The sequence below is a fragment of the Sphaeramia orbicularis genome, chromosome 13 (assembly GCF_902148855.1).
Source record: "Sphaeramia orbicularis chromosome 13, fSphaOr1.1, whole genome shotgun sequence".
Lineage (NCBI taxonomy): Eukaryota > Metazoa > Chordata > Actinopteri > Kurtiformes > Apogonidae > Sphaeramia > Sphaeramia orbicularis.
In genome coordinates this window covers 26217170-26233010 of record NC_043969.1, presented here as the reverse complement: position 1 = coordinate 26233010, position 15841 = coordinate 26217170, and the positions used below count along the sequence as shown (strand labels likewise).

The window sequence follows — 15841 nt, the reverse complement described above, 5'->3', positions numbered from 1 at the left end:
GGTTGTAATTACAGCATGCAAAACAAGTAGAACACTCCTATTAAAAATAAAAAATAAAAATAAAAAAAACATAATCACAATATGACATTAACCCATAAAGATGCAAACAGCTACTGGCGACCAAAATCATCTACTGATCTAAACTGTTTAATACCTGTTGATCCACTAATCCTATCAATACATGTAAATAATTGGTGTAAAATGCCATTTGTCATCTTTTCATAGTCATCAGATAAGGTCCATTCAGAGGCTCTGTAGTTACCATGGAAACACTATCATCTTCTACAACACTGATTCACCAGTAAAACCCATGGAGTTTGATAAATGACAGTGGGTGGAGACACTTGTTTTTACTTTCAGTTATTAGTATCTTTGCTCAAAAAAATCTTTTTTTTTTTTTCAGTTTTCTCTATTTCTGATTTTATAACCTTTGAATTTACTCTGAGGTTTAATGAACCTCTACATGGTCCATGAATTAAATATAAAAAAAAACACCTGATTTTCACTGAAAAGAAGGCAAAATAACCAGGATAATATTATAATAAATGGTAATGAATCACTTCAAGGTTAAATCTACAGAATAATTCATTTGGGAACTGATACAAAAGTAGCATTGGGTCTTTATGGGTTAATTGAGGTCAAGAACACTCAAGAACACTGTTAAAGGGTTTTCCACTAACATTTAAATACAGGTCATACAGATTTAAAAAAAAAAAGTTATGTGCAGGAAAATGTTTAGCCCCACGTTATGTATTTTATAGTTTAATATTTGTTCTATGAATCTCTTTTTCTTCCATTTTGTTTCCACGCTTGAAGGGACTTGGGTGTAATTTATGCTGTCATCCACAAGGTGTCACCACCTTTCAAAAACCTATCACCACATTGGGAAGACATGGAGGAGGATGGAAGCATGCGTTTTTTTGTCACATATTGTTAATTAATAAATCCCTGGATTTTGGTGTAGCATTGCTGTACTTAAATTACAGAATCGATCTGTTTAATAATACTAATAGACATTTGTATTTACACTCAGTGTGGGGAAGTGGATGGAAAATGTAGGGATGCTGAGGAAGGCTGGTCCCAGATAAAAGACAACAAATAGCAGCCGGTTCGTCTATAAACAAAGCTCCGACATCGAAACTGGCATTCACAGGATAAAAACGTCCAAGATGTAAAGGAAGAAGCAGCCATATGTACACCATCAAGGTAAATATTTTTACTCCATTTGTCAGTGCGCTAACCTAACGCTACATCCCCATAGGAACCGTTTGTTAGCCTTTTAGCTTGCTACCGGTTAGCTTGCTATCTGATCCGGCTAACTGGACAGTTGGCTTGGTGTAAGAGCATCCTCTTAACTGACAGATAAGCCCCTGCCCTGTTTCCCTCTCGGTTTATAACCAGCTGTTCTCTGTGCAAACATTTATCAGCAACTTTCTTTAGCAAGGGATAATATTAACCCAGTAGGACTTGTTTCCTTGAGTTTTAATCGGCATGTAAATAAACTGTAATTAACTAAGCTAGTCCTTAGCATTTTTAGCTAATCTTGTTAGACATGAGTGAACCTCTTTGGTTTTTGTATTCATTGTTTTCAGGTTTCTCAGAATGAGTATTTAAAGTGTTTAATAGTAGATCGGACCTCTTACATCATGAATTTGTAATTACTTTTGTCAGGGATTTTGTTTTTTGTTTGTCAGTGCTTACATCATTTGGCAATGCAACATCATTCAGTTGGACAAAACAAGTGCAGAACAAGTAATATAATATAATATAATATAAATAGTAGATTCTCATTGATATCTCCTGTTTCACTCTTGAATGTTCTACCTGTCTTTCTGCACTGTGTTTTTTGTATTTTTGCTTCTCTAAACGGGCCTGACCAAGCGAAAGTGAACATCAGGGCCAATTTATGTTTTCTCTAAAACAATATTTTTTCATTACTCAGCATGAAAGACACATCTCTAGTTTTTGAAACTCTATTTTATTTTTATCCTGAAATACAACAGGGTATGTAAGAAAATATCTGAGAATGCAGTGTAAATTAAGAACAGTAAAGGTTGTAAATGAATGTATACAGTATAAATTCAGAATGTAAATAGCTATGTCGGCTAAAATTTGCTTAGAGGTCTTATTTATGTCTTTGTGCATAAAAAATCAATATAAGTGAATCTCCAAAGGAACTTTGTGTTGGTAAATGCAAGTTATGCAAATTTGCAGGATTTCAGTTCTGTTGCAACATGTTGATGGTCATATGAACTATGTTTTCAGCTCAAAAATGTCCAATTTCATCACAGTTAATGCTATATTTTCATGTCACAAATGGCCAAGTTATATTTGAACTGAATTTACCTGAAAAACAAATATTCTATTCTTTTAGATTCCCCCAATTTTTCTTACAAGATTATATACTACATATCACATGTTTTATTTTTACAGGTTGCAATATGGTTATGTTACGCCAATACATACATTAAGAATGTCACATGTCACTTTTTAAATCAACAGTTTTCTCATAATAAGCATTCTTATAAAGAAATAACAGTTCTATATTGTTATTTACTCTTCAGTATGATGATAAACTACACAATAAATAATTATGATACTAGTTTTTGCACAGGGATCATTTCTGGAAACGGTGACATGGCTGCCGAGCATCAGTGTGATGGGATCCGTAACAACCATGTCACATCCGTCCACTGCCACATTTTGTGTTTTTGTTAAGTTGTTATTGTTTTAGATCCACAATGTTAACATTTATGAATAAGAGGATAATTAGCAATAGTAAGTATATAAGTTTATTACTAATAAAGTACTGGTACTGACCAGATCATCATGGGTAATGTCACGTCTGTCATGTCCTTCCACCAGCAAAAGTTTTCACATACACGTGCTATTCAAAATCCAATATTTCTGAAAATATAGATTCCACTGTCAAATAATATCAGTAGTCTGTGCACAAATATATTAGCATTATTTCAACAGTTCTATGCATTTCTTACAACTTTTTTTTTTTTTTTTGACAAAAATGGCCACTCATTTGACCCCCTAAGTAAATTTTAGCCGATGTGTAAATAAGTATGTTCAAAATATATGCCTGTGCCTAATCTAAAACAATCTAAAAAAAAAAAAAAAAAAAAAAAAAACAGCAGAAAGATGTGTATTAAATATAGTTATGAATATGTTGCCAAAGACTAAATTTTATCAGAATCTTAATAAAATCTGTGATTATTATTATGGTGCATCACACTGAACAAACACCTCACTCTGTTACTTTTTTGGATTCTCACTCCAATGCCATGAATTAATGTCTTTTAAAACTAAAATTAAAAATGATATCAGTGTTGTTTTTGATATAATATGCTCTCATATATTAACAAAAATGTGGTATGCTAAATATTTGTACTTTCCTTGAGGAACAGCACTTTTTGGCATTTATTCCAAACCTTGAATAACTGCTATATATTTTTCCTCACTCCGCTACTTTGTCAATGATGATAAATTCATATTTTTATTAAATATTTGGTTATTATTCCTTAATGGCATGCTAAAGTACTTGCTTAGACCTATAATTTTAGCTATTATGGTTGCTGCTAAATTTATTTTAAAAACAGATATGTAATGATTAGTATTGCTGCACAGTGCTTTCTCTCTATGTTTCTCACTTGGCCAGACACAAACATTGCAATTTCCCCATGATGTGAACAATAGTCTTATCTTATCTTATCTTATCTTATCTTATCTTATCTTATCTTATCTAATCTTATCTTATCTTATCTTATTTTATCTTAAAACATCTCAGACTGAAGGAAACTGTCTGAGACTCAGCACCTTCTAAACTCTTCTCTGCTTCTGAAATGTGAAGTTTGTGTGAAATGCCTCCTTCTTGGTGCCATTGAGGGTGGGCCTGTCCCTCTGCATGGTCTCACCTCCTAGCACAAACGTCACAGCAGAAGAAGAGACGTCCCCCTCACCCCACCAGACCCTCAGCTGGCCAACTATAGTGCTATTATAGTTCAAGCAAAGGCTAATTGTTGCTCACTCACAAAGAACTGTACAGTCCATGTGTTTGGATGGTAATGCTGCTTCTTTCTACTGTAAGTGATATTACACAGCAAGATGTACGTGCAGTTTTCTCTCCTTTTTGAAAAGTGACTTAAAGTTATTGTCAAAGAAGCTGTAAGTTGGTCTTTTCTTCTTTGTTCCTCTGTAGAAAAGAAAATGGCAGTTCTTGTGTTTTGTGCCCTTCTGTGCCTGTCTGCTTGGGTCTCTCTCTACTTTTTCCTGTGTAATATCAACGGATCTCGGAGCTATGAGTGGAATTGTCGCCTTGTCACCCTGTTACATGGCATCTTAGCAATCTGCATTACAGCATACATAGGCTACATAGATGGACCGTGGCCTTTCGATCATCCAGGTAGGACATGTATTCATTATGACTGTAATTTACTGTAAAAATACTATTACAACCCAGTTATATATTGCAAATGTGAATAAACTTTTCAGTAAGTGACAAAATCATGTTCTCTTCAACTTGATGTTATTTCACAAAGTTGCTCTAGAAACATACATATTGGTATATTCAGCAAGTTTAGCTAAACTATAGTTCATCTAATTGATTTCTTTATTATTTTGTCTTGTTCATACTGTAACAATACAACCTAGTTATGTATTGCAAGTTTGAATACACTTGTCAGTCAGTGGAAAAATCATTTTCTCTTCAACTTGATGTTATTTCTTGCACAAGGTTGCTAACTAGAAACATTCTACATGTTGGTGTGTTCATCAAGTTTAACTAAACTGTATTTCATCTCGTTAATTCCTTGATTATTTTTTATTATATTGTAAGAAAGTCTATTTTTTTGTTTGTGTTCATCAGGCACTCCGAACACCACTCTGCAGATAAGCGCCATGGTACTGAGCCTGGGCTACTTTTTCTTTGATATGGCCTGGTGTGTGTACTTCCGCACAGAAGGACCCGTTATGCTGGCCCACCACACTATGAGCATCCTGGGAATCCTGTTGACCCTGTGGTTGGGAGAATCAGGCATCGAGTCATGCGCGGTCCTCTTCGGCAGTGAAATCACCAACCCCCTCCTGCAGGCGCGCTGGTTCCTCAAACAGACGGGACGATACGGGACATGGCTCGGTAACGTTGTGGACGTCCTGTTCGTACTGCTGTTTGTGCTGATGCGAATCTTCGTGGGAGGCACAATGCTGTACTGTGAACTGATCTCCCCAAGACCCAGATTCTTTATCAAGTGTGGGGGCGTGGCCATGTACGCTCTGTCCTGGGTCTTCATGGTGGACATTGTTCGATTTGCCATTAGGAAGAGCAAGAGTTGGCACATACAACCGAAGGAGCAACAGGAGTCCTTGGCAGCCAATGGTTATGACAACAAGAAGGACTGATCACTTTCTGTTTGTTGGAAGAAAAATCAGGCATGTCTGCATTTCACTTTGGATGTGCAATGGGAGGGAAATCAGTTTTTGTATGTTAAAGAAAACTCATCATTTATATTGTTGAGAAAAATCATCTTTCTACCACCTTCAAATTTAGCTGTTTAAGAAAAAAATAATTGCAGCTGACAACATATTTCTGTGTAAAAGGTGCACTTTACAAAACGACAAATGAAGCTCCTGTCGATGAAAACCAAAGCACTTTCTATAAAAGCACAGACAGATGTTGTGCTCAGTTGCAGTGACCTGTGGCCTTGTCAAATGTAGTGGTCTTCAAAAGGGTAAAGCCAGTTTAGAACATAGATGTTTACATGTAAGGATAGAGGAGGTTATGAAACAGTTTTTCCCCATAAGTTAAAGTTAGAATTTCTTTCTTTCTTTCTTTCTTTCTTTCTTTCTTTCTTTCTCTTTCTTTCTTTCTTTCTTCGTGCACGTGAACTTTGATACTCAGGGAAATTGTGTCATATCATCAAGTTAAGGTTAATTTAGCAGTGTGTGTACTTTGTTTAATGTTGTGTATCGTAATTCCTCTAAGCAGACACTGTGTTCATTTTGGTCCCACCAGGAGAACCTCTTAATTATACCCTTCTACATTGGTTAATGAGCCATTTGTAGTTTTACTCTACTGTGTAAACTCAGATCCAACTTAACCGTCAACAAAGCATCCATACATCCTCATAGTTCTCAATCACTTAACAAGGTTTTTATTTCTACTTTTATTTAACAGTTGAATTAAACTTATTTTGAGTTGTCATTATGATGTGGGAATATTTTGCCAGAGTTCTTTTATTTCTATTTGATTCATAACCTATAGACGTTTAGTTTTGATTGCCTGTGTGTGTTAGTGTGTGCTATTGACAAGATCAACCAGCTGCTTCTACTAGGCTCAACATAAGTCACTTATAGACAAGTTTGGACCAGGGAAAGCGAATAAATACTATCGTTTACAACAAGGTTGTCAAACTTATTTTCTTTCAGGGGCCACATTCAGCCCAATTTGATCTCAGGTGGGCCTTACCATTGAAATAAAAACGTAATAGCCCATAAATAATGACAACTCCAAACTTTTCTTTTTGTTCTAGTGCAAAAAAAACATGAAATTATGAGAATATCTACATTTACAAACTATCCAAACAAAAAAGAATAACCTGAAAAACTGAAATTTCTTAAGAAAATTAAAAGTGTAGTTTTAACAATACTATGCCTCAACTTACTTATACATGTGCATATCGGATCTACAAAGGCACGAAATATTCTGTAACAGGCAGAATATTATAAAACTTGCACTTAATGTTCTTTAAATATTTCAGATTGTTCATATTTGCTCCGGTTATTCACATTTTATTGTTAAAGGGTTGTTTGTTAATGTAAATATTTTTGTACCTTAATGTTATTTTTAGGATAAAAATTTGGAGTTGTCAGTATTTCTAGATTTGATGTACTTTTTTCACATTAAACCAAGAAGAAACTTTGAAGTTATTGTTTATAGGTTATTTTGTTGTTATTTTATTTCAGGTCATATCGGTATTTGTATGTGGCCCCTGAACTAATAAGAGTTTGACACCCTTCACTGTTAATATCTGCAGTTTGAGTTTTGCACATTGCATATTCATGCTGTGGGCCGGATTGTAACCTTTGGCGGGGCGGTTTTGGCCCGCGGGCCACACCTTTGACACCGCTTGTTTACAACTTTCAGCAAAATTCTGTTTTGATTGTCAATTTATGGAATTACTTTTGCTTTCATACATATTGTTAACAGAATCTATTGTGTGAAGATGCTTTGTAAATGTAAGTATTTTGTGTGTGACTTTGCAGAAATATTCTTTATTGTGTTATTAATTTGGGTTGGGTTAAGTTGAGTTGATTTTGCTGACATGCATAACATAACACTAGTGTAAACTCTGTTAATTATTTGTGCTCTATTTATTTATTTATTTCGACTGTGTTTGTTGGTGATTTTAATACACAATAATTACTATAGGTATGTTAGAACACTGGCCAATGTTTTCTGTGTATAATTTTACCTGCTGCTCATTTAAATCCTGTTTACCATGCTGCTACACTTCAGAGTCATCATCATTATATATGAGGCAAAGACATAACTACTGTGTGCCTTAGTAGTGTGAATGTACTTTCATGTAATGGTTATTATTAATTTTTTTTGTCCTCGTGTTGTACTGTAAATCCTCCTACAGAAGTGTAAGAGTAACGGTTTAATGATTTAAAGCCTTCACTGTATTTTGTATACTTCTGATTACATTTAAAGCTACAAACTTCTACTAAAATTAGAAGACAAGCTAATATGTTAAGTTATTGGGATGTGGTATTGGACTGAGGTTGACATTACCCAGCTTGTCCACATGATGGTGTCATGTCAATTATATATGAGTGATCTGTGTGGAAAAAGTGCAACTAACAATTCTAAGTTAAAATAATTATGTAAAAAGAAAGGTTTTATATTGTAAATATATCAAATTGAACAAGTAGGTTTAAATGTCTTCAGGAGTAAACAATCTTTATTACACTGTATGATACTATCTGTAGTAAACTGTCAGTGAAATAATGCTGTGGTGCACATCACAGTTGAGATAATTTTATGGAGTGCAGTGCATCGTACTTTTAGTGACAACACCTAAATAACACATAAATTAAGCAAACATATCTTTCTCGTGTCCTGAATTTTGAGTGTCTTAAACCAAACTGAGGGAAGAAAATTAACCTAAACATCAGCATCTGAGAATGTTGATTCACTTGGGTATTAACTCCAGTTTTGATGTTGTTTACTCTGACACTCCAACAGTTTGTAGATGTTTTTGAAGTAAATGGAAATGATTTCAGTATCAGTCTCTTGTGTTTTCTTTGTCTTATTATATTCATGTGATCGTGTGTTTTGTCTCCAGATGAGCAAAGAGTGTTTTCCTAAAATCTCAAAGTACTTGTCCTTAAAGGAAAGGAATAAGGCAGTATTTATGTCAGGGCCGTCAAACATATGGCCTGTGGGTCAAAACCAGCCCACCAAAGGTTTCAATCTGGGTGAATTTGCATAATGCAAAAATTACACTGAAGATACTAATTGTCAAGGGTGTCAAACTCATTTTACTTCCAAACAGCAACATTTTAATATACCTGTTACTAAATGTTTTGTGCCTTTGTAGATCCACTGTGATCTGTAATGCACATGTTTAAATGATAAACTGAGGCATAATATTGTCAAAATTGCACTTATTCTCCTTATGAAACTTCAGGTTATACCGGTTATTCACATTTTTTGTGAAAGGAAACTGCACTAAACAACAAAAAATTACTTTTTAGTGCTTTTTTCCCCCCCGAGTTCTCATTATTACTGGACTATTATGTTATTATTTTATTATATGTGTACCTGAACGAAAATGAGTTTGACACCTCTAGGGCTGCAACTTTGTCAGCCTCAACCTAAAAGTAAATCAAATAGTGTAGTTTATTCAATCTATAATTTACTTGACAACAAAGAAGAAAACTGTATGTCCATTTATATTTAAGACACTTTCTTGATAGTTGATTTCAATAAACACTGACTTCAACAATTCTTTATGTGTTTTAATACATGCATATCATTTATTCAGTAGCACGGACGGACGGACGGACGGACGGACGGACAGATAGATAGATAGATAGATAGATAGATAGATAGATAGACAGATAGACAGACAGACAGACAGACAGACAGACAGACAGACAGACAGACAGACAGACAGACAGACAGATAGATAGATAGATAGATAGATAGATAGATAGATAGATAGATAGATAGATAGATACTTTATTAATCCTGAGGCAAATTTAAGTATTCAGCAGCTTTGCACACAGCACAAGAAGACAAAACAGACAGAACAAAACAGGCAGGTTAGTATCTAGACTGACATTAACATTAAGGTTAGTATATACTCTAAAAACTCTTTTAAATCACTTCTTAAAACACATTTTTATAAACTTGCTTTTATGTGATGTCTGTCCCTTTTAATTTTTAATTTAAATTTTTTTTAAATTTGATTTTTATCCTGTTTGATTATTAATTTATATTCTCATACATGATGTTGTTTTATCTCATTTCTTCATTTTTTGCATTGATTTAACAACCTCATGTTACGTTATCCCTGCCCTCTTTACTCCGATTCACTTAATTTATTTGAAGTGCCATATTTTCTGCATTTGTTGCACACATCTCTCTTATTGTGTTGCTTCTGTTTTAGTGTTTTTACTTTCTTCTTGTGTCCTGCTGTTGTGCCCTGTCAAAGCACTTTGTAAACTTTGTTTTTAAAGCTGCTATACAAATAAAGCTAGTATTATTATTATTATTATTATTATTATTATTATTATTATTATTATAAAAAAAACTTGCCAGAAGATTTACTCCAAAAAGTATTGCTAAAAAAGTTACATAAAAAAAAAAAAAAAAAAAAAAAAAAACTTCCTGTACAATACTGTAAGCAAAACACTTATAGTTTAAAAATCTGTACAAAATTAAATGTATTGTCAATGTACAGTGTTGACACACTTAAGGGCACAGTGATTTAAAAGTGAAAAACAGTGATTTAAAGTGATTTGACAGGTGGGTGTAGTAAAAGTTCAGAAGGTGCACAGATATTCCACAGTACATTGGATCAGTCCTAATGTGATCATGACTGACACAGAGACCCCCCTCCCCCAACCACTCAGTAATATATTAAATGCTGCTGAATATTTATACATTACTAGCGGTGATACACGACTAACTAGTGAGATGGGAACTATTTTCGCCCTATTTTGCCAGCAGTGTTCCCTAGCGTTGAGGCAGATACAGGAGTTTTCCCCCCATCTCCCGGCGGAAGTGGTCAGTGGAAGCGCTATTGGACTCTTACAGCTAGCTGGCTAGGGCGTTGCTAGCGGCAGAAAGCGGGGTTTTGGTACATCTCCGCAAGTTATATTCTTGTCCAAATTACTTATCAGTTTGGAAAAAAACACCGTTTGATGTTCGGTAAAAGTTTTAAGCGCCTTGGTGTTTTTCGTCGTTGTTTACAGAGGACTGGTTGTTACTTTCTGTCCCGTTAGCTGGCCACATAGCTAGCCTGCTTTCCATCCACGGGAATTCTGCCGAGAAACGACTGAATTCTGGATGGAAACATGGAGTCAAGGAACGCTGCGCTGTGCTAACTGACTTCACTGGATTTGTTTCTTCAAGGAGACTTTTTGAAGGACATAACACGGAGACTTATCGCAAGCCAGTCAACATTCATGCGGTGTTGTATATATATTTTCGGTCGTTGGCTGGCTCATTGTTGTGAACGGGAGTTTGCTTAGTTTGCACTCGAAACAAGAGCACACGAAGCAAAGTTTTTTGCTGAAAGAGCTCATCTGTTTTGTTAGCTGGTAGCTGGCGAGATTCAACGCCAGCCAGCTTGCGGTAAAGAAAAAAAAAAAGATCTGCTTGAAAGAAAAACAAGCGTAGTTCTTTTAATCGACCATCTAACCGATATTGTTTCGGAGTACAGCATCGTACAGCAGTTTAACATTAGCCACAGTTGTTTAGCTAATTTCTAACACGGGTCGTTTAAACTCGGTTTCGAGCGATTCTCATGGTCACGGGAGAGTCGTCCCCACGGCCACAGGCAGGCATTTCTGGGAGCAGGGAATACCAAATGGGACTGGAGGAATTTTCAGCATCTTCGGAGATCATTTAGGCACCAAGGCCATTGAGCCGAGCAGGGGTGGTGGCAGACGGACTCCATCGAACGGCCGGGGTGTCTGTTACAGTGGAGTATCGATTGTTTACACATTTCATATCGGCGGAGAACTGGGATGTGAATCCAGCGGATCCATACAAGGAGTTCATACATGCAACGACAACTTGTGCCAGCTGGAGCAGTGTATTTTGTTTTCTTTTTTTTTTTTTTTTCTTTTTTTTTTTTTGCTAACACATCTTGACTGTACGACAGAGGCCCCGATTAATTTTAAGGGTCTGCGCTGTAGCTGCTATTCTATTTTGACAGGAAATATTGGTTGACAGATAGCTTATAGGCAGTATTTTTTTTTTGGGTTCCTCTGGTATTTGGACGTGCCTTGCAACAGCATTTAATTTATTCCCAACGTCAGTCTCGAAAATCCTTGCCTACTCCAAACGAATGCCAGAGAAGGACGCTCCAAAAAATCGCCTCATCACACTCTGGAAAATGTTAATCGGATATAATTTGCTGCAAATCTAGAACCGGAAGCCCAATGAGTGACACACAGTCCAGCTTCACTGACAGGTACAGTATAACACCAGTCTTTTATGTCTAGACACATTCTGCACTGCATATTTGTAAGTGTCTTCTGAATACCAAAACAGAACATTCTGTAAAAGTGGCTTGATTCAGTTATTGTGATAATAATCTGAAACATAACCCCCAGCCTCATGAAAATATCTTTTACATGGACTAAGTAAAGCACTCCTTTGTGGTGATGTGCTCAGTAATAACTATGTTATACAATCTAATTACAATGGAGGGACATCAGATCTACATGGAAACTCTGCTGATCTCAGTATGGGTAATGGAGTTCTCTGCAGACAGTAAAGTACTACTTGTCCATGGATTGAGAAGGCCTGCTACTGTTTGTGTGCCAGGCAACAGCCATCTGTGATCCCTATACACCTTTCAACATCACTATTACCTCTAAGCCTTTAACACTAACCTTCTCTTACACCTATTAAAACAATCTCTGGATTTAGACAAACCCTTAACTCTGTCAAGTAATCACCTTATCTAATGCATCAGTCCACTTAAATGCATAGGACGCTGTTGCTAAGACCAAGCTAAGTAATGCATTGTTGCCTAAAGGAGATTATCATTTTAATTAAAATGCATGGATATTTATGGTGTCATTATTCATTGCACCATAATACAAGTAAGCTCTTCTGTGTTTTGTATTTGGAGAATAAAGAGGTTTCTATTCTCAATGTGATGCACTCCATCAGTCAAATAGAGAGGTGAGGCTGTGGCATTACGTCAAGCCTTCCTACCTGAATCCCACATACCTGCAAAAAAGAGCAGGTCAGTACCATGAAATGGGGTTTGTGGATTCAGGCGCAGATGAAAGCTTATTGCACAGTTTGGGATATGACAGATCCTCATGGCCAGGGCATGAGCTAGAGGCTACAGCCAAGCCCCATTTCACATGACCCCCCTCCCCCATTGCAATGATGGCAGTAGTGGATGGCACCAGCTGCTATGGTGGTAGTTTTTATTATGTTTTTTCAGTTAAGTTCACAGTGCTATATATGGCTCCAGTGACTAAAACTCTGCAGCTATCATGATGTTTCTGGATGTTTTCAGCAAAAAAAGATACAAACTCACTATGTGAAGCTGAGGCACACTAGTTCATTAGTGTATAAATCACAGAAATACTGTAAAGTATCAGATTTTTGGTCATCTCAATTTGCAAGATTGCATTGTCAGTGCAACACAGCTCAATAGTCTCTCCGTTTTTTCAGTCATGTGAAGTGGTGCTTTTAGTTAGAATGGGGTTAGATCATTGTTTTTATGATGACCAGTAGACCCTGATGCAAACTATTAGATTAATGCAAAACAGTGACAGCAATGTGGAGATTGTACATGCACCTTGCTCCGAAGGTGAACTAAGTTGCATCAAAATCAGAGCCACTGAGTGATTTATTGTTCATGCTGCAGGAGTTTCCAAGGCTTTTTCTCACAGTGGTTGATCATAACAACTTTATTGATTAATGGAGTTGTCTGTGTTCCCACTGTCCTTAAGTCAATCAGTATTTCCCTGTCCTTGCCTTCCTTTGTTTTCTGTGTGGTGGTGTTGTGCATTTTGTTTTCATTCAGCTTGGCTATGGTACGAGTATGCATCCAGCATCTATGGGGTTGGGCCGCCAGCCGGTGGGTCAGTTTAGTGTGCTGTTAGCTCTTTGTCACAGAGTTCTGCTGATCTCCACGTTTTTCTCAACCCCCCCTCTGAGGCCCTCCCGGGAAGTGGTGCTGGTGACATCACTAATAGTAAACAATAGGTTTCAGTGGGAGCAAACTGGCTGTCTGCTACATGCTTCCCTCAGGTCCATCGGTGTTCAGGTACAATAAGGGAGGCAGTTAGAGTATGTCTTTATTATTACCCTGCTAAAGAAAAATATGTGTAGCTGTGGACGGATGGTCTAATAAAAATATTTTTCATTTCTGATTTCTCTTTAACAGACATGTCGAAAAGGAAATTATTAAAGTTGGTCATTTGAATGCAAATCCCAAATTCACCACAACTTCTCAAACCCCAACTCAGTGTCAAATTGTATAGTTTTTCTCGACTGACCAAAAAATTCCCAAAAGTATTACATTTAGGCCTTAATAAATCAGAGGACCAGAAATTCTATATATTGCATATTCTCGTATTTAAATAACATTAAACTATAACCTCATTAAATCATTATCAAAATTGTCATTTGATTTTACTTAAATTTAGCACTAATAAGTTATTCATTGTGCATTGTATCACCAGGTAATAATAGCATGGTATTGGAAGTGAAATTAGTCTGCTGCCTGCAGTGGAATTTGTTTCCTCATGATAAATGTTTTCATGAGTAGTTCTGACAGCTTGGTCCGCTTGTATGCCTCTCCTGTATTTGGCTTCCCTCCCTGATAATGCAGTATGCCTCTACTCCATCTAGTCAGTATTGATACAGAGGATGCTGTGTCAGCTGCTGTCAACTGTGCATTAAAAAGAGTATCCAGAAATCATTTAGAGCTCTGAGGGGAAGTGCAAAGACTCAAGCTCAGCATGTAGCTAGCAAGGGCAAGTTAAAAGAACAAGATTTTAAAAAAGAAGCTTTTCCCGTTACAAGTACAGAAAAAATCTTGTTCAGTCAAAGACATTTTTGAACTTAAGTGTGCAATACATTTCACTCCAGCAGATTTAAGACTGTGAGATAACCTGTGTCACCTCTGAGTCGAGCAATCAAGTAGACAGCTCCACAATTTCCTACACTGTATGTAATGTGTAGGAAATTGGAAAAGCCAGTTGCTGAGTAAGACATGACTTGGGGGCAGTGTCATTTTGATGATATGATGTTCCATACTTTATGACTCTTAATACTTTGTAATCTGCCTGATCCCGCTGCTATGGAAAGTGTGCGACTTTTCCCCAGCGGCAGCAATGTTTCAGTACTGCGCAGGAATTCATTTTTTCCCTTAAGTTAAAATCAAGAGCAAAGACTATACATCCTGAATAATTTCTAACCAAACTGTAACCCTAGTTACAATAGCCTGCAGGGTCTCCTTTCCCATTAAAATCTTTGTCAGATGAGTTTTTAGGTCACAGTCTGCTCTTTTCAGCATAAATATCATTAAGTAGCAGACTGATACTTTTCAGAGGGCCTCAAAAAGAAACCAATCTGCCTATCTTGCTTTAAATTTCAGGCACTAGCTATGATTAAAATAGTCTAATAATTCACAAAATACATTATCATTTATTTAATGAAACTGCTTTTCAACTAGTTTCCTTCAAACATAAGATAGTTGTTGTTTCATCTGGTGGCATTCTGAATAGTGTGTCTTAATTTAAACTGTCTTCAAATGTCAGCACTGTCAGATGGAATGAATTATGGTTTTCATTTTAAGCACTTATTTGTTAGCATATTCTATACCCAGCATTCAACTTACTTTTGTCACTAAGTGATTCATTTTTAATTAATGTATACTATTTGGGAATAGATTATTTGGCACTTTCTAAATCTTTACGCTGTGCAGTTGCTTATAATGTTGGTGTTTTGTTTGTGAGTAGAGTTTAGTTTATAGGCTCTTGTACCGAAATTTAGCGCTGAAAGTCCAGACAGGTTCTTAGTTTTGTTTATTTATAGAATAAAAATGAAGAGCTTAGGAAGACTCACACCTAGATGTCACTTTGTCAGGCACACACCAACTCTCACCATTCTTGCCAGGTCCCATTTCACTCTTTTTCACACGCTGTCTCGATTGCATCCATCACTTGTTATTTCCAATACTTCTGTTTCATCTTTTGCATCAGTCAATTCCAGCCTCCCACCATCACCACCTCTTTTCTTTATTGTGCCTGAAGGATGGGAGCATTTAGTGTTGCATTAATTTGCTTTCGGTAATCAGATTAATATAAATTAAATGTTGATTGGTATTGTGTGTTGAAGGTTTCGATAATTATTCAGGCACCAAAGTCAAGGCAAGCCACGCTATGGGGCAGAAATGGACATGGAAAGAGAAAGTGAGATTGTGGAAAAGAAACGGCAATGCCCCAGGGTTGGTGATGTTGGCGAGTCAGTGGAGTCGGGGCATTAGCTGGGGCCCTTGTGTGCTGGGGGAGTTGGGGTCTATCACCCAGTCGTGTGATGTTGATGCTTGTGGACACACTCTAC

The 15841-nt window shown here is 36.5% G+C and overlaps 2 protein-coding genes across 5 annotated transcripts in view; both read left to right on the top strand.

The window, feature by feature from the left end:
* The first annotated feature begins 884 nt into the window (after window positions 1–884).
* Window positions 885–6208, top strand: tlcd5a (TLC domain containing 5a). Of its 2 annotated transcripts, none has more exons than XM_030151674.1 (3): window positions 885–1206; window positions 4208–4411; window positions 4874–6208. In XM_030151674.1, the coding sequence occupies exons 2-3, from the start codon at window positions 4216–4218 to the stop codon at window positions 5404–5406; spliced, it is 729 nt and encodes a 242-aa protein (XP_030007534.1). In that variant the 5' UTR covers window positions 885–1206; window positions 4208–4215; the 3' UTR covers window positions 5407–6208. The 2 variants fall into 2 exon arrangements, with proteins under 2 accessions (XP_030007534.1, XP_030007535.1); XM_030151675.1 differs by lacking the exon at window positions 885–1206 and adding an exon at window positions 3651–4091.
* A 4088-nt stretch (window positions 6209–10296) lies between these two features.
* The window catches only part of arhgef12a (Rho guanine nucleotide exchange factor (GEF) 12a), a 39904-nt gene continuing 34359 nt past the window's right edge, over window positions 10297–15841 (top strand). For 2 of the 3 annotated variants that reach the window (XM_030151672.1, XM_030151670.1), the window contains exon 1: window positions 10298–11717. In XM_030151672.1, the coding sequence (XP_030007532.1) occupies window positions 11686–11717 (32 nt within the window). In that variant the 5' untranslated portion in view covers window positions 10298–11685. Of the gene's footprint in view, window positions 11718–15841 lie in introns of all 3 variants that reach the window. The other variant, XM_030151671.1, reaches the window with a different exon arrangement.

Excerpts from the sequence above, each read along its gene's own strand:
- tlcd5a (XM_030151674.1), top strand. The coding sequence starts at position 4,216 with ATGGCAGTTCTTGTGTTTTGTGCCCTTCTGTGCCTGTCTGCTTGGGTC. Across the intron at positions 4,412-4,873 it reads GTGGCCTTTCGATCATCCAG|GCACTCCGAACACCACTCTG; the intron begins GTAGGACATGTA and ends TGTGTTCATCAG.